At 33.7% G+C, this 25,278-nt stretch overlaps 1 protein-coding gene across 3 annotated transcripts in view; it reads left to right on the top strand.

Moving 5' to 3' along the window:
- The window catches only part of NIPBL (NIPBL cohesin loading factor), a 192,866-nt gene that overhangs the window by 165,196 nt on the left and 2,392 nt on the right, over positions 1 to 25,278 (top strand). For all 3 annotated transcript variants that reach the window (XM_043488980.1, XM_043488978.1, XM_043488979.1), the window contains 13 exons: positions 4,539 to 4,647; positions 6,165 to 6,301; positions 9,537 to 9,677; positions 9,822 to 9,915; positions 10,406 to 10,560; positions 11,635 to 11,725; positions 13,649 to 13,822; positions 14,245 to 14,435; positions 16,364 to 16,471; positions 16,942 to 17,142; positions 20,589 to 20,735; positions 22,493 to 22,767; positions 24,509 to 24,683. In XM_043488980.1, coding sequence (XP_043344915.1) covers positions 4,539 to 4,647; positions 6,165 to 6,301; positions 9,537 to 9,677; positions 9,822 to 9,915; positions 10,406 to 10,560; positions 11,635 to 11,725; positions 13,649 to 13,822; positions 14,245 to 14,435; positions 16,364 to 16,471; positions 16,942 to 17,142; positions 20,589 to 20,735; positions 22,493 to 22,767; positions 24,509 to 24,683 — 1,998 coding nt within the window. The remainder of the gene's footprint in view (positions 1 to 4,538; positions 4,648 to 6,164; positions 6,302 to 9,536; positions 9,678 to 9,821; positions 9,916 to 10,405; positions 10,561 to 11,634; positions 11,726 to 13,648; positions 13,823 to 14,244; positions 14,436 to 16,363; positions 16,472 to 16,941; positions 17,143 to 20,588; positions 20,736 to 22,492; positions 22,768 to 24,508; positions 24,684 to 25,278) is intronic.

Raw genomic sequence — 25,278 nt, 5'->3', positions numbered from 1 at the left:
ATTTTTAGAGGTCACCGCAGGCTGCTTACCAGAAAAGTGATGTCTCTGCTTTTTAATACGCTGTCTAGGGTTGTCATAGCTTTTCTTCCAAGGAGCAAGCATCTTTTAATTTTATGGCTGCAGACACCATAGGAAACCAAGAAAATAAAATCTGTCATTGTTTCCATTGTCTCCCCACCTGTTTGCCATGAATTGATGGGATCAGATTCCATGATCTTAGTTTTTTGAGAGTTTTAAGCCAGCTTTTTCACTCCCCTCTTTCACCTTCATCAAGAGACTCTAATTGCTCTTTGCTTTCTGCCATAAGGGTGGTATCATCTGCATATCTGAGGTTATTGATATTTCTCCCAGGAGTCTTGATTCCAGCTTGTGCTTCATCCAGCCTGGCATTTCACATGATGTACTCTGCATGTAGATTAAATAAGCAGGGTGACAATATACAGCCTTGACGTGCTACTCCTTTGCTAATTTGGAACCAGTCCATTGTTCCGTGTCCGGTTGTAACTGTTGCTTCTTGACCTACATACAGGTTTCTCAGGATGTATATAATCATGTACAAAATGTTGGTAAAAATATGGATGGTTAAAGGCTATTGTGATGTGGTCTCAGATGCAAATGAAGAACATGCTATTGGACAACAGAGAAAAGTCTGTTCTCCTTGTAATGTTGCAAAGAACTTGGCTAAATTGTATTCCTTTTCTAGTGTTTGGTAAAGGGGAGACTTCAAGTGATGAAATTGGATGTTTAGCTGAGGAGATTTCTAAGCAAAGGGTTGAAGATGCAGCTTGATTTCTTGTTCCTGAGTTTACAGTCAAATAGTGTCTTTGTCTCCATCAACCAGTGAATGGCTAAAGAAAGCCTGATGTATCCAACAGCTAGATAGTACAGCATGTCAAAAGGAACAAACTATTGATACTTAACAGCAACATAGGTAAATAATGAAAACATTACACAGAGTGACAACAGTCTTATACAGAAGAGTACATGTTATGATTCTATTTATATGAAGCCCTAGGAGAGACTATACTAATCCATATGGAAAAAAATCAGAAGAGTGGTTGCAGGGAGCCATGGATCGAATGGAAAGGAACATGAGGGAATTTTCAAGGGTGATGGTAATAATCTCTATTAGCGGTTTTAAAAGTTAACAAGATTATCTGTGACTTGTTAGAAGTCAAATTTTAAGACTTTTGTCCAGATTTATTTAATCAGTAACTCTGAAGTTGGGGCCCACCATTCTATAATTTAGCAGTCTCCAGATGATTCTAATGTAAGTTAAAGATGGAAAAAGTTTGTCCTCTATCTTGGTAGAGTGTTTAGTTATAAAGGGGAATGTTCTTAACAAAACTGGGCAACTGTAGATTTGTACATATCATTTCATGTAAATTTTATCTCAAAAGGAAAAGAGAGATAGTATATTGATGTCTACAGCTTACTTACCCATCAGAAAGTTGGATAGAGATGTGTATATGTTTATGCTATATATATTATATATGCATACATATATATGTACATCTGTGCATGCATATTGTGGGGCTGGTTTAACATCAGCATGTGTGTGTATGATTTAACATTAAACAAAAAATAAGTAATCAGAGGATACAAAAGAAATTGTTGATAAAGTTTAATACCCTTGAATGATAACGTCTAGTAAACTAGAAGTAAAATCTGACAGAGAATAAACTATAAAATCTAAAATAAAAATCATGCAAAATGGGAAGATGTTAAAAGAGATCTCATCAAAATCGAGAATAGAAAATATTTATCAAGCATGTCAAGGTGTTAAACCATATATGGAAAAGTAAAGAGTTGAAAATAATTGTCACTTCTGAAAATGCAGGAGCGCTAATGTGTCTTAACAGGTACCAGGACTTATTAAATATTGAGTAATTAAGATAGCTTGAACTTTTCAATAAATGGGACTGGAACAAGTGGCTACCTATAAGGGTTTTTTGTTTGTTTGTTTTATTTCTTCAACTCAGCGAAGAGTCTGGCATGACAGAGCGTGCGTGCACACACACACACACACATACACAGATTAAAAGAAATCTTTAAACTTTTTAAAAGACAGTATGTATGTGCATGCTGAGTCGCTTCAGTCATGTCCAACTCTGTGCAACCCTTTGGACTGTAGCCTGCCAGGCTCCTTTGTCCATGGTATTCTCCAGGCAAGAATACTGGAGTAGATTGCAATACCCTCCACAAGGGTATCTTCCTGACCCAGGGATCGACCCATATCTCTTGTGTCTCCTACATTGGCAGGCAGGTTCTTTACCTCTAGCGCCACCTGGGAAGCCCCAGAAGACAGTATATGTATTAATATATTTTTGACTTTTCTTAAGGAAGAATTTCTTGAGTCACAAAAAACCAGTAACCTGAAAAGATTGATAAATTTCACTGCCTTAAAATGAAGAATATTTGTGAATCCAGAAAAAACACAAAGTGGGACAGATATTTGATACACATATAACTGACAAAGGAACATTATTAAAAAATATAAAGAACTCCTTTCCTACAAACCAGTATAAGGCAAGAGTCTCAGTAGGAAAGCAGGAGAAAGTAATGAATGGGCATTTCATAAAGAAAAAAACACATGTGACTTAAGGTATTCAACCTCATTCATAATATGGGAAATGCAAATCAAGGCTATTTTTACACCCATTTGATTGGCAAAAATTGAGAATTCAGATGATAAATCGTGGAGAAAAGGTGAATTAAAGAGTATCTCTTAAACACTGGTGCTGAGAAAATATTCCGACAAAAGTTTTTAAATTTAGCATTATTTCATAGAGTTGAACATTGATATTACCCATGACCAAGTAATTTCATGCCAAGGTACATACCCAAGAGAATCTTACATATGTGTACCAGGAGACAAACAAAAATGCTCATTATGCCACTAAAGTAATAATTAACCTATCTTCAGGAGAATGGATGAATGAATTGCAGTATAGACATAATGGCCTATTTTATAGCAGCAAAAATGAGTAAAGTAACGGTTCCATGCAACAACCTGGATTACAGTTAGTGACATATTAAATGGAAAAGGCAAATCCCAGAAGACTGCATCTAGCATAATACCTTTTAGAAAATTGAAAATCCAGCAAAACTAGAAACAGTATTTAACTTAGTTTTTTTTTTTTTTAAGTGAAGAAATGGAAAAAGTTCTTGATAAGTGGTACTTTGAAAGTGAAACAGAAGATGGGATCAAGGAAGGAGCACATTGGGAAATATGTTATTGGAGATACTCTTAAGTTAGGTTCATAGCGCATCATTATATTTATAAGCAAAGAAAAGGGTACATACCAGTATTGGCAGTGTGTCATAACCCAAAATGTAAAATCATGATTTATATTATTAATACTTTTATGTATGCTTGATGTCTTGGAGAGCAAAAAGCAAAACAAGGGTAAAGAGCCTGTTTTCTACCCCTTCCCAAAAAGGCCAAGGTAGCATGTAATATTAATAGCTGCTTAAGGTTGAGTTACAGAGCAGGACAAGGAGAACTTGCTGTTTAGAGCTGAAACTGGGTAAATTGAAGTTCTCTTGATTTGATTTCTTACTTTAAATTGGAAGGAGGAGGGGAAATGTGTGTGATTTGTTATTCTGATTGCTATCAATTGTAGTCATCCACACATCTTGTAGTGAAAGTTTAAACTAAATCTTCACTGTCCTATATAGCCATGTGTGATTTTTCATTTAATTTGAATTTTTATTTACTTTTAATTTCTCAGTTATACTAGCTACATTAAATGTTTAGTAGCTGCATGTGGCTTGTGGCAGCAATATTGTACAGCACAGATATAAAACATAGCCATCATTGCAGAAAGTTACAATTGTACAGCATTGGAACCCTTGACAGAAATTACACATTTCAACTTCTTTAATAACCCAATAATTGTATTAGCTGTTCTTTATTAACAAAACAGATGTATCTTAGATGACGTTACCATTTACCTGATTATGAAAGATTGTATTTGTTTTTCAGCTATAATTAAACTGACCTCTTTTCCTCATATCATTATTTGTAGCACATCTCTATCATTGTTTATTAATAAGTTGGTAAAATAACACAGAGAAGAAATCCAGCCTTGTGTTTTATAATTGCAGATTTTAAAGTGCAAGTCAGATGTAGTTACAGCTAGTTTTAAAATGTCATTAACCCATAATAAACTTTTTTGAGAAATCAAAGAGCTTGACATGAGGAGGGACGGAATTCTAATTCTTTAAAATCACTCAACTAACATTGAGGGGTACTCTTAAGGGAAGGTTAGTGTTTTCATTTCTCTCATAGTCTGCCTTAGGTTCTAGACATAGCAATTTAAATAACTTCATACTAAAATTGTTTGGAACTATCTTTAATTACTGGTTGTATTTTTAAATATTTGTTATATATTTTTTATTTATGAATTTGCATTTTCAGTATTGTTAATAACCAATTGAAAATCTTAATATGGACACATTTTGATGCATTTATATTATTATTGTCTAATGAATAATTATACTGGGATTTTTTTTTTATATATATACACTTATAGTTGTTGAAGTCTGAAGAGGATTCCTCATATAAACCTGTGAAGAAAGCTTGTACTCAACTTGTTGATAACCTAGTTGAGCACATTCTTAAATATGAGGAATCTCTAGCTGGTAAGACATTTTATATATTGGTCATTAAGTTGATTTTATAAGATATTTTAAAATACTTTGTGCACATTTCTTATTTTTGCCTCTCACTCTGCTTAGCCTAATAATTAACTACTTCACTTTTAAATGAACTCTGTTTTTTGTTTGGTGTTGAATCCCAGGTTATTGTTATGTTATAGTTGACTGGTATTATTTACAGCAATGTTATAGAAGCATGGGACTCATCTCTTTCACATATCTTTCAATAGAACATAATTTTAGATGTCATAATGAGCAAGAATTAAAGTAAGTCCAGGGACTAATGTATGTAGGTAAATGTGCTTATCCAAAAACTGTTCAATATCTTTCAAATTATATAAAAATTTCTATAAAAATGAAATTATTATAAAAATGTTTTTAAAAGGTTTATAGTACCTTCCTAATACCAATTATAATTACATAAAATGTGCTTAATCTTGACCTAGAAAGGTGTTAGTAATTTTTAAATTGACAAATTCCTTAAATATCTGATATTCTATATTATCTATCATTCAGTCACAAAATTGAAGTTATTAATGAAAATATAATTATAAAATCATAAAATTCATAATTGTTATCTATTGCTTAAAAGTACACAAGACTAACGTTACTTCCCATCCCCTAATGTATATTAATGAGGAACAATAGTCAGCCTCAGTCAGTTTTCAGAATTGGGGGCCATTTACCTTTTATAGAGGTACCATTTATGGTAAAAATTGTTGATATTCTTTATATTTTAATGCAGTCTTTTTATTTTTATTTTTTTCATTTTCCATGTTTACCTCTTTTTCTTTGTATCTCCTGTTTTGTTTCCCCCTTTTTCTCTTTTCTAGATTTTAAAGGTGATACTGTTGTCACTTAATGTTAAAAAATTGCTAATCTCCTCTAAAAACTGGAAGAACCGAGACACATTGTATCTCCTAACTAGCAACACTCCCAAGAACCAAGAAACATTGTATCTCCTAACTAGCTACACTTTCCTCTTACCTGAAAAGCATTTGCTTGTCTTAATACAGCACTGGCTTACCTTCTTAACTTATCATTCCTGTCTTCTGGCATTCTATCACAGTAGCATCTTTTTTTCCCCAGTAACCTTAAACACAGTATCACCTCAGCTAAATTGTTTTTGTCCTCCTTTGCTAATTTCTTTTCCATTCTCATTTCCATGCATTTTTAGATACTGACCAACACCATGTTTATTCTCAGAATTCCATCTCTATAAACTTCCCAACTTTCATTCTATTTTTTACTTCAGTCCTCCTCCCCTTGATGTGAAACTTGCCTTCCATAGTGCAGCCTGTTTGCCCTTTATCCTTAATACATGTAATTTTATATAATACAGAAAATCAGGGAGTCTAGTATCATAAGCAATGCTAATCTGTTGTATTGAGGCATGTACTAAATCTATTCAGAGGATAGTATTGAATAATCTGAATAATATTCTGTATAATTTCCACTGCCTTGTCATATTTTAGTATCTTATTTTCTGTTTGTTTTTCCAGACTCTGACAATAAAGGTGTGAATTCTGGAAGATTGGTAGCTTGCATAACCACTTTGTTCTTATTCAGCAAAATAAGACCCCAGCTCATGGTTAAACATGCTATGACTATGCAGCCATATCTTACCACTAAATGTAGTGTAAGTATAGAGCTGTCTGTCCTGTTTTTCTCTCTTATCTAAACCATGTAGTAAATATTTTAAATTTGCATTCTGTCATCCACATTTTCACTAAGAGATGACAGTCATTTTCACTGAAAGATCAACTGGGTTATGTACTCAAATATAGGTTCTAATATTTGTGGCAAGTTATCTACAAATATCATTTTTCTGATGTATTATAAATAAAGTTCAGGTTTCATTTCTGTGTAAGCTCCTCAAGCTAAACTCTCAGTAATGCTTAATAAATGTAACTATTGTTAGGACTTAAACAGTGAGTGAGGCAAAAAGTTCTTGTCACTGAGAAATTTACTGTCTTGGATTCTGGTTTTGCTTTTAATTTGTTATTTTTGATATACTGAATATGGAAAATAAAGGATCATCAGTGATGTTAGGTTTTTAAGTTAATATTGCATGTGTTCTCCTAAAATCAAATGTGAAGATTAAATACTGCTTGATTCAGATAATCTAGCAGTTTATATGACACTGTGGTAAATTCAATGGCTTATTACAACAGTAAATTTTAAAATACTCTAAAATCTATGAATGTAATTAGTTTTTTACTTTACTTATGTTCTGAGCTTCCTACGGAGCTAATTTTAACTGTTTACTAAATTTGTTTTTCTGCTATGGTCTGTTTTTTTGGCGATCTAAATTAATAAATTCTAGGTGAAAAACTTCAGGATGTCCTAAGAAATTTTAAAACCAGAGGAAAGTATCAGAAGATAAATACATTAAAAATAATATGTAATACTTCTGAAACAACATTTAAGACAACATATATTTCTGTCTTTAGGGCTTGTGTTAGATCCAAATATAAACTGATTAATATGTAATCTGTGACTAATAATAATAATTAATACTTATTGAGCACAGTGCCAAATACTAAAGAATTTTGCATGCAGCATCTCATTTACATTATGAAGTCAGTACCATTATTATCCCAGTTTTACAGATAAGAAAACAAAAGCTTAGAGAATATAAATAAATTTGCCCAGTGTCACAGCTAATAAGTCCCAGAGCTAGAATTCAATACCATGTCTGTTTACCTGTAGAATTTAAACAACAATGGAGCCTTGATTATCCTTGTTTCAATTGATATTTTTTAAAGCAGTGTACTTGAAAACATTTTGTATAATTTGTTATGCATACACACACTAATATAAAATTTTATATAAATAAGGCTATCTTATATATATGATAGACACCTTTTTAAATGTTTGTTGTTGTTGTTGTTTTTTATATCCTACCCTCCTCGTTTCAGGATAAGCAATCTGGAGTGTCCTTGAACATTTTATCCGTGTCTCTATAATTGCAGAAACACATATACAAATGGTTAACCAGATTTTTAAAAAATCAAGTCATGTTATATATTTATCTGTTAGGCATTTTTACTAATCTCAACACAACTGATATATATTCATCCTTTTGAATAGCAGTGTATTATTCATCTTATGAACATCTTATGATTTGTTTAACCATCTTCCCATCTTGGCGAGTATTTATTTTTTATTCACATTGTTTCCTGTTGATAGCCACTACAAGCAATTCCTTAATAATCATTCCTATTCATATACTTTTAAATATTGGTGCTTCTTTTTCTTTGGCATAGTCTGAGGAATTAACTTCCTAGATTGAAGGAATGTTTTTTGCAGTTTTGATTTTGTGTCTGAATAGCTCTTGCTGAATTGCTGGTGGACATGTTTCATAGCCTCTTTGGAAACCAGTGAATGATGATCTGTATCATTTTTGTATTCTTTGCCAGGCTAACAGATGTAAAAGAATGTAGTTGTTTGTTGCTTCAGCTTCCCTTCCTTGATTCCCAAGAAGATTTAGCATCTTTTTTTATGGCATTAACCAGTTGAACTTGATTTTCTTTAATTTGACTATTCTTATCCTTTGCTTATTTTACCTTTGAATTGTGGACCCTTTTTTTGAAAACTCTTTAAATGTTTGAGATATTGATCTATCTTATGTGTATTCATTTCATATATTTCATGTATTCTATAGCTCTTTTCCTTCATGATTTTCATCTTCATTTAAATTTTTCTTTCAGATTTTAAGATACTTTATTTACTTGATTCTTCAAGTCAGTTATGTTTCAAAAAAATTTTAATGCATTTTTAAAGTAAGATTCTGTCAGTGATTTTCAAATGAATTTATCTTGAGAAAAACTAATTTATCCCTTCACCCACTTTAATCACCTGTTACCTACAATTTTTAATCAGTTTTAAAACCTCTAAAATTTATAAAGATTATAATGTTAGCATTTTAAATTTTAAAATAAAGGAGACTTACACCTAATTCTGGGATTCTGCATTTTCCTCTATCATAAAAGGGGTTAGCACAGCACCATTGTTAGCACCCAACTTCAGCACTGTTGACACTCAGGACCTGGTTATTCTTTGTTGTCAAGAGCTTTTCTGCATGTTACAGGATGTTTGGTGATATCCTTGACCTCTCTCCACTAGATGCAAGTAGTACCCCCCCATGCCAGTGTTAGTTACAACAACCAAAATTGTCTCCAAATATTGCCAGATATCCACTGGGGGACAAAGTGAAAGTGAAAGTGTCAGTTGCTCAGTTGTGTCTGATTCTGTGACCCCATGGAATATATAACCTGCCAGACTCCTCTGTCCGTAGAATTCTCCAGGCAGGGATAATGGAGTGGGTTGCCATTTTCTCCAGGGGATCTTCTCAACCCAGGGATTAAACCTGGGTCTCCTGCATTGCAGGCAGATTCTTTACCATCTGAGCCACCAGGAAAGTCACCCTCAACTGAGAGCTACTGCATTGTTGTTATCCTAGTTTGAAAAATATTAATCTTAAAAATTGTACTAGTCTTTGATAAAATACTCTGTTAAATATTTAAACACCATTGTTCAGAAGTGATCGTTAGTGCATATTAGGGAGAAAAACAGTAACTGTAGCATTATAACTAATTGACTCAAAGATCACATGGTAAATTAGTGACAGAGCTAGAATAGAATCCAGGTTCCTGTCACTATCTGCTCCTCTTCCCTTCATACTTTAAAAAAGCTCTTTCCTAATAATACTGTTTTGGGTTTTTTTGAGGCGGGGGGGAAGTTCTTGTATGTATATATATATATGTATATAATATACCTATAAAATAATACCAAAACCCCAAATACATAAAGCTGCATATAGTTTCTTTTCAGATTTTGATATTCATAAAGCATTGATTTTATCCTTGTAGACACAAAATGATTTCATGGTTATCTGCAATGTTGCAAAAATCCTAGAACTAGTTGTACCACTGATGGAACATCCAAGTGAAACTTTCCTTGCCACTATTGAAGAAGATCTAATGAAGCTTATCATCAAATATGGCATGACTGTAAGCATTCACTTTACCACCTCTGTGTTGATCAATATACAATTCACAAATCATGTGTTTTTAAATCACTTAATCATGCTTTTACCTTTGTTTTTACCTTTGTCTTTAACTTTTATCTAAACAGTAATATTTTTTCTCTTTTAGGTAGTGCAACATTGTGTAAGCTGTCTTGGGGCAGTTGTAAATAAAGTGACACAAAATTTTAAATTTGTGTGGGCCTGTTTCAATAGATACTATGGTAAGTTCACTGCCTGGGCTTTAAAATTATTTTGCTAGATCATGCAGTATACAGTTCCTTTCTAACATACCTGATAAAAGATAATATTAAGGGAATTATAAGAGCTATGATTGATTGTCCTCTATAGTCCATTCTCAGAAGCATTACTTCCTGGTATCTTTTATATTCCCTTAACAACCCAATGTGATTACTTCAGAAATTTATCTTCTCATAAGTAAATGTTAGTAAGTTTTTTGCCTACTATGTAAAATAAAATTTAAATACCATTTTTTTCCTTACATTAGTTCTTTTAGGCTCAATTGGAATGCCCTCATATTTCTAGGCATGTTTAATACTTAGAAAAGTTTAATTTTAGTAAATTTTAAATTTAATTTACTTAATTTTAGTAAAATGTAGTTTTAGTTTATTAGCAGTAATTATTTGAATATAACAGTTTAAGAATAGAGGGTTTGTAATAAATAATAAAAATAAATGTTACTTATTTTACTAGGTGCCATTTCAAAATTAAAAAGTCAACACCAAGAGGACCCAAATAACACTTCACTACTAACAAACAAACCAGCACTTCTGAGATCCCTTTTCACTGTTGGGGCACTGTGTCGGCATTTTGATTTTGATCTGGAAGATTTTAAAGGCAACAGTAAGGTAAAGATCCTAATATTATTATTTAGTATCCTGAAAAAATAGAACTATGTGACCTGTGCATTAAAAAATGACTATAATGACCCAGGATGAGCAGCATTAGAGTAGTCTGGGTTTTGGTTTTGTTTTGTTTTAATTTTATTGTATTTTATTTTCTATTTTTTGGATATGCGTCATGTGAAAGGGCTTTCCAGGTGGCACTAGTGGTAAAGAAAGGGAAAGAAAGAAAGTGAAGTCACTCAGTCGTGTCCAACTCTTTGTGACCCCATGAACTGTAGCCCACCAGGCTCCTCCATCCATGGGATTTTCCAGGCAAGAATACTGGAGTGGATTTCCATTTCCTTCTCCAGGAGATCTTCCCTACCCAGGGATTGAACCCAGGTCTCCCACATTGTAGACAGACGCTTTACCATGTGAGCTACCAGGGAAGTCTAGTGGTAGAGAACCTGCCTGCTAATGTAGGAGATGTAAGAGACGCAGGATTGATCCCTGGATCAGGAAGATCCCCTGGAAGAGGGCAGAGCAACCCACGCCAGTATTCTTGCCTGGAGAATCCCATGGGCAGAGGAGCCTCGCAGGCTGCAGTCCATAGGGTTGCACAGTCGGACAGGACCAAAGCAGCTTAGCACGCATGCACAGCGTGTGGGATCTTAGTTCCCTAACCCAGGATTGAACCTGCACCCCCTGCAGTGGAAGCGTGTAGTCTTGACCACTGACAGACCAGGGAAGTCCCTAGAGTTGTCTGGTTTAATCTAAAACAGTGCTATTCAAAACATGGTCTTCAGACTGGCTTCTGATCTGTGAAGCCAATTTGTTAGTTACCAGTCCATAATAAATTAATGTAAGCTATATCTGCTTTGTATTTGTGGGCACACTTTGTCAGCATCACTTTTATTTTTTAACTGTCCCAATGAATGACGTTGTTCTAAAATTAATGGATTTATACATGTATTGGTGATTTATTCTTTAGTAAAGTTTACATGTAGAAGTTTGCTTTTAGATATTTTTTTCCTTCACAGTTGAAAACTGATCTGAGCTATTCTTCCTTATACACTTTAATGTGTTTTTCCCCCTTAGGTTAACATAAAGGATAAAGTACTTGAACTATTGATGTATTTTACAAAGCATTCAGATGAAGAAGTGCAAACAAAAGCCATCATCGGTCTAGGTAAATTAAGTCTAGACTTCTTCCTAGTTCTTAGTTGTTTGAGAGGTTGAGCAAGTTTTAAAATTTTTGTGAGTCTAAAATGTTGATTTATTTAAGTATGTTTCTGTTTAAAGTAGGATCTGATGTCTAGAATATACATCTGGGGGTTAAAACAACTGGGTTCCATTCTTGGCTCATTCAGTGACTTCCTGGGTGACTTTCAGCAAGTCATGTAACTTGTCAGTTTCCCCATTAGTAAAGTAGAGGTGACAATACTTCCTTCTACCCCTACTTTATAGGGTTCAAAGTACTTTTATAAAGAAAAGTGATGTAGAAAAATTTGTACTGTTGTGTATTTTTTTTGTTGTTGTTGTATATTTTTTTAATTGTTGTTTTTCTTTGCAAAGCATTGTCAATATATGTGTCTGCCTCTTCTAAAGTCAAAACAAAGGGCAGTTTACACAAACTTCTATTTATTAAGATACAGAAACACATGGTAACCAACCATATAGGAACAACTGGATGTATACTTTTTCTATATTATTTTTCCAAGAGTATTGATGTGATAAATACATGTGGTTAGGTTAGGTCTTTGAAGTTTATCTGGAAAGATAGTGGAATATGGGAGAAATTTGAGAAGGATAGCCTTAAAGTCTTAATACCTGAATTAAATGCACTAAAAAAAATTAGGTTTTTGTGCTGTTGTTTTTTGTTTGTTTGTTTTGTTTTACTTTGTACAGATACATATAAAGCTGTTCATTAAGGTTAATAACTTAGAAATTTTATTTAGCAGCATTAATAAAGTTTGTAATTTATAATGCATAGACATTGCTGATATTTCTAAGGTACCCAAACTTCAATGTTTACTTTTTTTTTTAATTAAGTCTTAATATCTTATTTCCTCTTCATCTCTTTCAGAAAATTACATATAGCAAATAGAGTAAAAATTCATATACCACTTACTAGGGAGTTGTATTAGTGGAGTATTACCTTTCAAGTCAAATGTGTACTTCAGTCTGGACATACATACTATAAAATGGCAAAAACTAATGGTTTTACATCTAATTCAGAGAACAAAGAGTGTAAATTTTAATTTGAAGCAGTACTATCCAGAAAATAGTGCCTTCAGACCAGTTAATAAAAGTTGCCTGGGCCATTGTTATCTTGTGTCACCTTGGGCTAGTTATCTGATCACTCTATGCTTTGAATTTAGTTTGTTATTTGGCATCCATAATACTTGCTCTCATCAAAGATCTTCGTTTTATCCCATAAATAAGCATTTTGTACAAATAAACATGGGCAATATTATTTTGGGTAATAAATATGGGTAATAATTTATGATTATAGAATTCAGCATTGTGGCTTCATTATAACAACATATAGAAATAAATAGACTTTAGCTTTATTTTAGAACTACTCCATTTCATCAAATGAATATATTTTAATAGCACCAAGGTTAGTACCTTCCACTGGGGATCTAAAAATGCACACATTACCTCTTAAATCCTGAAAATATCCCATTGAGGTAGGTGGGTGGTAAATGTTATTGTCCCCATTTTACAGATGGAGAATTGAGGCACAGAGAGATTATGTGACTCACCCAAGGTCACACGACAAGTCAGTGGTGGAGCCAGGAATAGAACCCAAGACTCCTGACTCCTAGTCCACTCCCTTAGCCACTAGGCCCTGCTCCCTCCTCAAGGTTTCCTCTTGTGTGAAATTCTCCTTTGAAATGCAATTTCTTGTTTTTAATGCATGGGGGAAGAAGTACCTGCTCTAATACTTCTCTAGGTAAGGCCACCAACATATTCTTCCAGTCATTTTAAGTTTTAATTTTTGAAATAAGGAACTCTTTATATACTTTATCAACATTGTCAATAAATGTTATATTTAATTTTAATATGAATATATCAAGAGAATTTTGTTTTGTTTCCTCTTCTTTAGGATTTGCCTTTATTCAGCACCCAAGTCTAATGTTTGAGCAAGAGGTGAAAAATCTATACAATAATATTTTATCTGATAAAAACTCCTCAGTAAATTTAAAAATACAAGTGTTAAAAAACCTCCAGACCTACCTACAAGAAGAAGATACACGTATGCAGCAGGCAGATAGAGACTGTAAGTGAAAATATATTTTCAAAGTTCACAGTGGGGCTGCAGTTAGCATACTCTGTGACTCTTTTTTAATCCAGATACCTTCCTACCCTATATTAGATAAAGGAGTTGAGTTAAAGAAGATACTTCATAAACTCCCTAAAGTAGTTTATAAATTGAATGTGTGTGCAGACCTTAACATTTTGACAGAAGGAAAGGGATTATACTTTCTCATCATGTTCTCCAAGGGGTCTCTAACAGACCTAAAAAAATAAAAAATTAAGGACCAATGGGTCAGCTGTCACATTTTGTGCTTTTGATTGTGTAGTTAGTAGAGTTAGTTAGAGTTAGTAGAGTTAGTAGAGTTAGATAGAGTTAGTAGAGTTAGTTAGTGTAGTTAGTAGAGTTAATATACATATTCTTAGTATGTTTACTTCCTTTTGTAGGGAAGAAGGTTGCAAAACAGGAAGATTTGAAAGAAATGGGTGATGTTTCCTCAGGGATGAGTAGTTCCATCATGCAGCTTTACCTCAAACAGGTGCTTGAGGCGTTTTTTCACACCCAATCAAGTGTACGCCACTTTGCCCTAAATGTCATTGCGTTGACTCTAAACCAAGGTCTTATTCATCCAGTTCAGGTAAGTATGTTTTACAGCAATAGCACTTAGAGAAAGAACCAAGAATTTGTTGCCACTTGAAGACATTGTGATTAGAAAATAAGTAGTTCTTTATTCCTCTTAGTTGTCAATTTCAGGGAGGCTGGGGGCGGGGGGTGCGTCCCAAACTGTTAGGAATCCAAGTTTTAGTCCATCTTTTAGGTTGTTTTTAACTGCAAAGTACATACATATTCATAATGTTGATTCTGTTATACAAACTTTAATTTATATTTGCACAATATGTACTCAGTATTACTTCTTCTAAGTAGGGATGATAGATTTGATTTAATTCACATTTACTCTTACCTCTAAAATCCAACAACAGCATGTAATGTAAATGGAGATAAGAGTATAATCTATCATAACAGTGTGGATTTTAGTCCACGGAAAAGTCACCTATATAATCTGAACTCTGTTCCTTCATCTTTAATTGGAAGTAAGATCAAGTACCCAATACCCTAAAACATGGATGTGTAGACTAGATGATGTACTCAAGACATGTTTGTAGTACACGAGATGGGCAGCTAATGCTCATGTTGTAGTAGTCACCATCTGACACATTCAGGAGAGTGCCATAGGCTGCAGATGTGAGTTTGTTAAATAACAACAGCCTGTACCCTTCAAGATTTTTGTTTCGGCTGTTTTGTTTAACTTTTTAAAAATACATTCTTGATTATTATGCTGTGTTCTTCTCTGTGTCCTGAAACAAAACACACTAATGAATATTCAGTCTGTTCTTTGTGACTCAGGGCAGGATTACTTAATAAAATGTACAGTACTCTGTTGATACTCTTGAATTTTTTAGATACTTAGGGCTCTTTGCTGATATGCTTAATAGTCTTAGGGTTTGCTTTTATTGTATCTTTTTTTTAAACTTTAAAATTTTATATTTATCAAAAAATTGCAAGAGTAGTACATTAAGCCCTTTATACTCTTTATGTATATTTTGCCATTTTGCCACATTTGCTTTATCTCTCCATATGTACACTAAATCATTTGATAGTAAGTTTCAGATATCATAATTTTTTACCTCTAAATACCTCAGCATACATTTTTTAAAGAACAGAAACACTCTCTTATAAAACCATAATGCAGTCATCAAATTTAGGAAATTTAACATTGATACAATAGTATGTAATGTATTTTCATATTTTATAAGTTAAGCTAATAATGTTTTTTGTGAACCTCCCCACCCCGCAATTCAGGGTTTGATTCTTGATAACCCATTTCATTCAGTGCTATGTTTACTTTTCTTAAGTTGTTTTTTATTTGTTTGTTGCTATTTTTCTGGCCTCCTCACCTCTAATTCAGAGTCACTTAACATAGTAGTGGTGTTTCCTGACCTTTAGATGTATGCAGTGAGTATGGCTGTTACCAGATTACTAGCTTTCCAGCTGTCAGACCATTGAAGCCATATCTAAAATCAGCATTGTAGGGGGGGGATTTATATTTTTCTGGTGTTGAGTATGGAAGACAAATTGTTTTTCCCCCTTTATTATCTTTACAAAGAAAATTCAGGCAGGCCTAAAAAATTATTGGATTATTCATTTGTAGTATATATCATAATCTTAAATGGATATATCTTTAGTTTTTTTTGTTGTTTTTTTTTTTAACAACTTTAAACTCACATTGAAATTGCTTGAAGTTCACCACATCACTTTTTTAAAAAAATTTTTGCTGATGCTCCAGTACATTTTTACTTTTAGCTAAATGTAAGGGAAGATTAATAATTTTTAAAAGAACACTAAAACATGGCATTCATTTATAGGAAAGCCAGTGAGCTAAACTCATATGTCCCAGATACATAGCACGTTTTTTTTTTTTTTTATAGCACATTTTAATATACGTTAAGGTACGTATAGAGCTTTTACTCCTATGATGTCTCATGAATTCTTTACTTTTATTTCCAGTGTGTGCCGTATTTAATTGCTATGGGCACAGACCCAGAACCAGCTATGCGGAACAAGGCTGATCAGCAGCTTGTGGAAATAGACAAAAAATATGCTGGATTCATTCACGTATGTATTTTTAACTTGTGCAGCCTAAATTTAAATATTGTTCTTTGGTAAACCATTTCTTTGGCAAATGTCCCACCCAGATTCATATTCAAATAAAATATTTTGCTTACTAATTACTTCTAAACATGAATCTAAGTTTGTCCCCCAAGGTGTTTATTCTTTTTAAAATTATCTCTTTAAGATTGAGCTGGAAGTAACAGTATATACAGCATGCACCCTGGATGAAAATCAGGATGCATGGGTTCTAGTGCCTACTGTGTACAGTGATGGCTCCTCTGGGTCTCTATTTTTTTCTTCTATAAAAATGAGCAGATTACAATAGATGATCTCTAGTATTCCTTCCAGTGTTTGCATTCTATGATTTTTGTTATTTTAAATAAAACCAAATTATAAAGTTTACCTCTAAATTTATATTTTTAATTTGACTCTTTTAATTTCTGTGACAAAAAAAAGGCTTTTATTGATTTCAGATGAAAGCGGTGGCTGGCATGAAGATGTCTTACCAGGTACAACAGGCAATCAACACATGCCTAAAAGATCCTGTAAGGGGTTTCAGGCAAGACGAGTCCTCCAGTGCTTTGTGTTCACACCTTTACTCCATGATCCGTGGAAACCGTCAGCACAGACGCGCCTTTCTGATTTCTTTACTCAACCTCTTTGATGACACAGCGGTAAGCATTAAAAACTTATTTTAAGAAGATAAATGTTCTATAAACTTTATGCCTAAAGTAGTCAACATTTTAAAAATATTATCATTTTAGTAAATAATAGTGACTATCTTAAGTGTGTTTATTTTGGTCTATGTTAACTGCAAGGTATTAAAGAGAAAATTTTGCATGAAAATAAAATGAGGGATAAAGTATAATTATGTCTCCATACTGAGTATGTATAAACTTTATAGCAGTTCCTTGAAGCATGCTTTCCCATAAACTATGTTACTAAACTGTCACTTCTCAGGGTGGATGGATGGATGGATAGATAGATAAAGTGAAATTCTACTTGTTTATATCAGACTCTAATGTTTTAGAGTAACTGTCCTGGGTTTTAGGCTGCTGAGATCCCTGCTTGTTCAACCAGACCTCCTTTAATAAAAAGCCAACTTTTGTGTAATTACAGTTTTGACCCTTTAGGAGCTATTGCACAAGTTGCATTGGCCAGGACTATAAGCCAGAAAATAAAACATCCCATTCTTTAATCTTATCTCTGAATGTTTTCAATCATTTTACAATGGTATTCAGCATACGCTTTATGGTAGCCATTGTGCTAGAAGATGAAGATGTGGTATCTTTCCACATAGAACTTACCAGTTCTTGTGTGAAGCTTTAAAAAGACAAATTTTTTTTTTTCATATTTTAATCACTTGACGACTTGACTCTTTTTTGTTGTTCTGATACCAGAGTTTTTCAATGAAGTAAAATTACAATTGTGTGTGTTAGTCACTCAGTCGTGTCTGACTCCTTGCAACCCCATAGACTGTAGCCCACCAGGCTTCTCTGTCCATGGAATTCTCCAGGCAAGAATACTGGAGTGGGTTGCCATTGCCTTCTCCAGGGGATCTTCCCTACCCAGGGATCAAACCCTAGTCTCCTACACTGCAGGCAATTCCTTTACCATCTGAGCTACCAGAGAAGCCCTAAAAATTACCAGAATGCAGATGCCTCTTACTAGACCTTTTCTTTTTAAATAGTACATGAAATTTTTGATTATCTAACAAATAAATATAATAAACTTGTATTTTAGAAACACTTGGAATATAATTTAATCATCATCAGGGCTGTCATCAATATTAAGTTTTCACTGTGTGTAAGAGGTTTAGATAGGAGTACATAACGATATGATAAGATGCTCTTGTCATCATTGGATCTTACCTCCTGTAAGATAGCGGTTAAGATTAGTCTGAGTCTAAGTATAGTCTGAGTCCCAAATGGTTTGTATCTGTATTGCCCTAGGCTCTCTCTTCTTCCTGCGCTTCATTCCTACATGATTTCATTGCTTGCTGTATGTCATTAGCTGGATGCTCTGTCACCCAGCATGTGACATGCTAAATTGGATATCTAGGTTTCATAATATAGTGCTTTCTTCTGACTCCCTCCAACAGAAGATGTCAGAGGAGGAACAAATTACTAAAGACATAGGGGGATAAGATGGATCTACTGTTTAAGGCAGAGCAGGTGTAAAAACATAAATAAAGGTACAAAGATAAGAATGGGTGGGAAATAATGAAGAAATTCATTATTTAATTAGACCAGCAAGGTCATAGTGAGGCATGGTTTATGGAGGATCTTAAAGATACTGTAAAACTATTGAAAGTTGTTAAATACAGTGATGAGGACATGTGACAACAAACATTTTAGGAACACAAATTTTTTAGCATTGTGTTCACACTGAAGGTAATAACGTTGTTATGATGAGAGTTGGAAGAAAAAGAATGGATGGAAGGAAAGAAGAAACACTGAGGAAGGAATAAATTACATGAGACATTGTGAGAATAGTCAAAGGGTAACTGGAATATTTTTGTCCTGTTGTTCAGTACCCTAGTCGTATCCATCTCTTTGCAGCCCCATGGACTGCAGATGCCAGGCCTCTCTGTCCCTCACCATCTCCCGAAGTTTGCCCAAGTCCATGTCCATTGCATCGGTGATGCCATGCAGCCATCTCATCCTTTGATGCCCTCTTCTTCTGCCCTCAATCTTTCCCAGCATCAGGGACTTTTCCAATGAGTCAGCTGTTCGCATCAGATGACCAAAATCCTGAGATTTAAGCTTTAGCATCAGTCCTCCCAATGAATATTTAGGGATGATTTCCCTTAAGATCGACTGGTTTGATCTCCTTGCAATCTGAGGGACTCTCAGGACTCCTAAGCACACAAAAAGTAGAATGTTGCTAAAAGCAGTTTGAAAAGGAGTTGGTTTGAGAAAGAAATAGGAGAGGAATAGTCAAAGATCTAGGAAGAGAAAACTAAGGAAAAAGGTTTCAAGGAGGTGAGGGTGGTTGTCTGTATTTTCCCAACTTTAACATGTAGATATTGATACATATTTAAAAATAAAAAATAGAGTGGGAGTTTCATGAATACTAATAGCAAGTTCATTCCATCTGTCCTTTGGGATTTTTGTTGTTTGCTACCACTGATACGCATTTTATGTTGTTTGGGCAGCAGGATAAGGGAGATGGTAGGAAGGTGTGTTTGTGGGGGGATTTTAGGGAAGCATTTGGCCATGCTTCAGGCAATGCGGAATCTTAGTTCCCCAAACAGGGATTAAACCCCTGCCCCTTACAGTGGAAGCATGGTGTCTTAACCACGAAACACCCTGGGAAATACCAGGAAGTAGTGTTTTTAATTGTCTGTTTTTTCTTTTCTTTTTTTTTTAAAAAAGCTATAAATATTTTTAAAGGAATTTAAATATTAACATGTCTTTCTGTTTATATTCTGTATGATCATGAAGTTCTGAAAAAAAGTCTCTGTTACTTCTTTTAAAAGCAAACAACTATTAGTAACCATAATTTACCAATGTCAGAGTTTTTATGGTATGAATCTTTGGCAGATTGACTCTAATATTTTAAATTATACACACACAGGAAACTGACAATTAAGTTTTAAGAGTACATGAACTTGGATTTTTTTTAACCCACATGTTAGAACTATGATTATTACCTCTTACTTTTGAAGACAGAATAACTGTGTGTGACTGATCTGTCCATATGGGTTAAACTTTTAGAGGCACAATGATAAATAATCATGAATTCATATGTGTACTTTCTGATGTGGTATGGATTTATCATAAAGACTCTATATACTCTATAAGAAAACTTTGGGGCTTCCACTTGGGTGCACTGAAAAAACATTCACCTCTTCCCTTTTTAAGGTACCATGGTTTAAGTCATTAGGAAATCTCTTAAAATGGATTTAAGATTATTCTGTAAAATCCGTTTCTTAAAAAAAAAAAAATCCATTTCTTTTCTGCTTCCTCCTTCTTCTTCCTTCTTTCTCTCCCTGTCCCTTCCTTTCTGAAACATTAACTGAGGTGAAAGTACCCTGTAACATTTTTTCTAAAAAGGTTTTTATGATGGATTTCTGGATTATCTACTAAACATGTACTATTTTTTTTTTAATGTACAGAAAACAGAAGTGAATATGCTCTTGTATATAGCAGACAATCTAGCCTGTTTTCCATACCAGACACAGGAAGAGCCGCTGTTTATAATGCATCATATAGACATTACACTCTCTGTTTCTGGTAGTAACCTACTGCAGTCATTCAAGGAGGTAAGTTACACACATTGCTATTCTTAATGCATCTTTCAATGCAGGCACGCTCTTTTCACTGTTTTGTTTCTCATTGTTCTTTTTATTGTTTTCACAGGTATATAAAATCTTTGTAAATAAACTAAATAGTTTTTATAAATATTTTATAAATAAATATAAATATTTTATAAATAAATAAACTAAATTGTGCTTGAGTTGGAGAGAGGAAATGAGTTGCCATTTCATTTCCATTAAGAAAGTTCTTAAAACCATTTCATTCCAGATCATTTAGGTAGAATTTATACATGCATATACTTACGTGCATGTGCACATGTGCACGCGCGCGCGCACACACACACACACACACACACGCATGCATGCATGCTTGCATACATGGATTGTTCTGTTGATAAGTCATCCCATGTCTTTATCTCTCCCACTTTAAGCACTGACCTTAAATGCTTAGTGTCCATTTAAACCCCATTTTAAAACACCTTGCTTTTTTATAAATCTGAAAATACTATAGATAACAGTAGTACACTTGAAGAGATACAGGTATGAATATAAATAGCTTACCTACAAGGAACACAGAAAATTTATGCTATTGATTTCCTTATCCCTGAACACCAGAATCATAATGACGTTGGTATATTGTATGCCCAAAATCTTTACTAAGTTTTTTGTTGTGAACATTGTATCTTTTCTTTCATGGTTTTTAAGAAGAAAATATAGTTGGTTTAATTGTAAAAGCACCTGGTGTAGCCCTGGGAATACAGTAGGTGCACTCAGTAATTTACATTCTTTGTAAATTAGTTGGAATATTTTCATGTACCTGATGATACAAGTAAATATTCTCATTTTACAGTTTTGTTGTGCCCAAAACTCAGCCTGGTCAAACTCATAAATCAGGGAGATTATTTTAATACCTAAGAGTTAGAATTACAGAAGTATCTGAACCCTTGCTACTTGAAGTGCAGACCAGAACCAGTAGCACCAGCCTCACCTGAGAGCTTGTTAGACCTGTAGAACCTTAGGCCCCACCCAGACCTGCTGACACAATGTTTTCTTTGTTAATAAAATGCCTAGGTGTTTAATATGCACTTTGAAGTTTAAGAGGTTAATAATTTCCCAGGAACTTGATCCATCATGTTATCTTATTTTACTTCACTAACTGTTGTAAATATACTTGTACATGTTTCTCCTGTTTTATTTCTTAAGTTATATTTTGAATATTGCTTTGTAATGTGATCTTTTCCACCTCTGGAAACCAGTTGGCTTTGTTTCTTTTTAAAAGCTAACAGTTTCATAAAGTACAAAGAAACAATTTAATTTTTTAAGAAAAACTGCATGTTATCTTGCTGAAAAGTTCTTAAATGGGAAAGTTTAAAAGGTGGGGGGGATTAAAGACCTATTATATTTTCCTCAGTTAAATTATGATTACTTTTCCTCTAATGGCTTACCTATATACCAAATTGTTACTTCTATAATTTATCTTTCATTGCTATCATATAAGAAAATTCTTTTCCTTGGAATGATATTCCAGGAGGGTTTAGGGAGGGTGGCACAGTAGTTGGAGGAGTGGATTTTATTTAGTGTTGGAACATTATTTTCTCCCTAAGGGTTACATCCCCAGTTGTTTACAGAAAGTCAGAGAGTTCTGATATATGAAACACTAAATTGTGGATACTTTTGAAGCTGTTGAAGGGAGCATATGTATAGTTGTTAGTGGTATTTTCATTTTATATTTTTCAGACATAATAATTTCCTCTTTTTTTCAGTCTATGGTAAAAGACAAAAGGAAAGAGAGAAAATCATCTCCTGGCAAGGAAAATGAGTCAAGTGAGAGTGAAGAAGAAGTCTCTAGGCCTCGAAAGTCACGGAAACGTGTCGATTCGGATTCAGATTCGGATTCAGAAGATGATATAAATTCGGTGATGAAATGTTTGCCAGAAAATTCAGCCCCTTTAATTGAGTTTGCAAATGTCTCCCAGGGTATTTTATTGCTTCTGATGTTAAAACAACATTTGAAGAATCTCTGTGGATTTTCTGATAGGTAAGTGGTGAAAGAAAAACTTGCTGTCTTCAAATGATAAGAAATAGGAAACCCAGTTTTGGTTGCATGCTGAATATTAAAAATGCTCCTTTTTTATAAAAAGGAGTTTGTTCCTTTTAACTGCTATATAGTGTTTTTGTTGTATAATATACCATAATTTGTACATTCTGTTATTAAAGAGTGGAAAGCTATTTTCTTCTAATTGGAGATAATGCATCATAAATTAAAAGACTTATTATGTTGGCTCCCCTGAAAAGATATTAGAGAATTAGGCTAACCTTAAAAATAGATGGCAGAGACTTCCCTGGTGGTCCACTGGCTAAGACTCTGCACTCCCAATGCAGGGGGCCTGGGTTTGATCCTTTGTCAGGGAACTAGATCCCACATGCACAACTAAGACCCAGAACAGCAAAATAAATGAAATCCATAAAAGTAAATATTAAAAAAGATGGAAAATTCAAATTTTTAAAGAGCTATGAGTGAAGAATAAATAGATGCAGACCAGCTAGGCTAAGTTCTAACAGGATCCAGTAGTCTTTATTGTACACTATCAAGGTAAGAGATAGAAAAGTACTAATAAGTTTGAATGTGCTATAATTTTACTCATCATCAGTCACTACACTGCCTATACCCATGGAATTTTGGATATTTTTCACATTCATTGAAACTTTAAATGTTCATAGGGACAGATAATGAAATGGATAAAGTGGATCTGGGTAGGTCATTGACAAAATGAAAAAAACATGTTTGGGATTCAGATATTCATCAACTTGTTGCCATGGGAGAAAGTGGGAACAGTGTGGCCAGAGCTTCCATTTTTTCAAGGGAAGCTAGAAAATCCAGATTTTAATGAGAAATACCCTGATGTTAAATGTTGGCAACTGTTGGACATACTGTGTTATATTGTACTTCACAGATACTGCATTTTATACAAATTGAAGGTTTGTGATTTTTCATTATTATTTTTATGGTGGTCTTTGATCAGTCATATTTGATGTTACAATTGCCAAAAGATTACAATTCACTGAAGACTCATGATACTATTTAGCAATAAAGTATTTTTTAATTAAGATATGTACGTTGTTTTTCAACATAATGCTGGTGCACACTTTAAATAGACTATAATATGGTATAAATTTAACCTTTATATTCATTGGGAAACAAAACATTGATGTGGTTCACTTTATTGCAATAATTGCTTTATTGCAGTGGTCTGGAGCCACACCTGTAATGTCTCCAAGGTATTCCTGTAATTCAAAATAATTTAAAACCTTGTAAAGTCTTGGGGCAGTGCTAAGGAGATGGAAAGATTTTGAAATAGAGTTGTTAATAATATGAAGCAGGTTTGTAGACAGTCATTCTGGCCGTGTTGAGAATGAAAAATCTTAGAAGAAGGTAAACCAGTTAGGTAGTACTGAGTAATTATATTAAAACTGTCCTACAGTCACAATCATGGTACTAAAAAATAGACATGAGAAACTACTTTCATTTAAATGATGCCTTGATTCAAGAGAATCTTGAGGCAAACAACTGAGGAAAACAAGAGAATATTACTCTTTAATCTTTGATTTTGTGTCTTTACTTCCCTTTTTAAAATTATATTTATTTTGTATACAGTTTTACTGGTTGAACTCTGTATGACAGAGTTTAGTTGTAAGTAAATAAAACTTAACTAGAATCCATTTAAATGTAAATGTCTGGAAAAAATTTTTACATTAATGGTTTTATTTTCCTAAAACAGTAAAATTCAGAAATATTCTCCATCTGAATCTGCAAAAGTGTATGATAAAGCGATAAACCGGAAAACAGGAGTTCATTTTCATCCCAAACAAACACTGGACTTCCTGCAGAGTGATATGGCTAATTCCAAAATCACTGAAGATGTGAAGAGGAGTATAGTAAAACAGTACCTAGATGTGAGTAGTAAAACCAAAATATACTTCATTTTGATAATGACTTTTTTGAATGTAAGTACTTTTGAGAGGGCTACCCTCTTTAGCCATTTCTGTTCCTCTTCCGTCTGGCAACCAATATCATAACTTTTTCATGTTTTCTTACAGAAGAAGTACAAGTATATATACACACACACATATGTGTATATATGTATGTATATACCCATTTAACAAGTGTGTATGTGAGTGTATTAATTATGCTTTTAAAATGTCTTTAAGAATAGGCAAATACAGGGAATTCTCTGGTGGTCCAGTGGTTAGGACTCCACACCTTCACTCCTGAGGGCTCAGGGTTCAATCCCTGGTCAGGGAACTTAGATCCTGAAAGCCATGTGGTGCAGCTGGGGAAAAAAAATAAGGGGGCAGATTCAGAGAAACAGAAAATAGAACTGAAGTTTACCAGGGTCAGTGGGAAGGGAGGAATGGGGAGTATTAAATGGGTACAGATTGAGTTTCTTTTGGGAATGATGTAAAAGTTTTAGAAATAATGGTAGTGATGGTTGTGCAACATTATGAATATACTTCATGTCAATGAATTAAGCACTTTAAAGTGGTAAAT

This window comes from Cervus canadensis, chromosome 16, assembly GCF_019320065.1.
Source record: "Cervus canadensis isolate Bull #8, Minnesota chromosome 16, ASM1932006v1, whole genome shotgun sequence".
In the NCBI taxonomy this organism is placed as follows: domain Eukaryota; kingdom Metazoa; phylum Chordata; class Mammalia; order Artiodactyla; family Cervidae; genus Cervus; species Cervus canadensis.
This window is presented reverse-complemented; position numbering and strand designations above follow the sequence as displayed.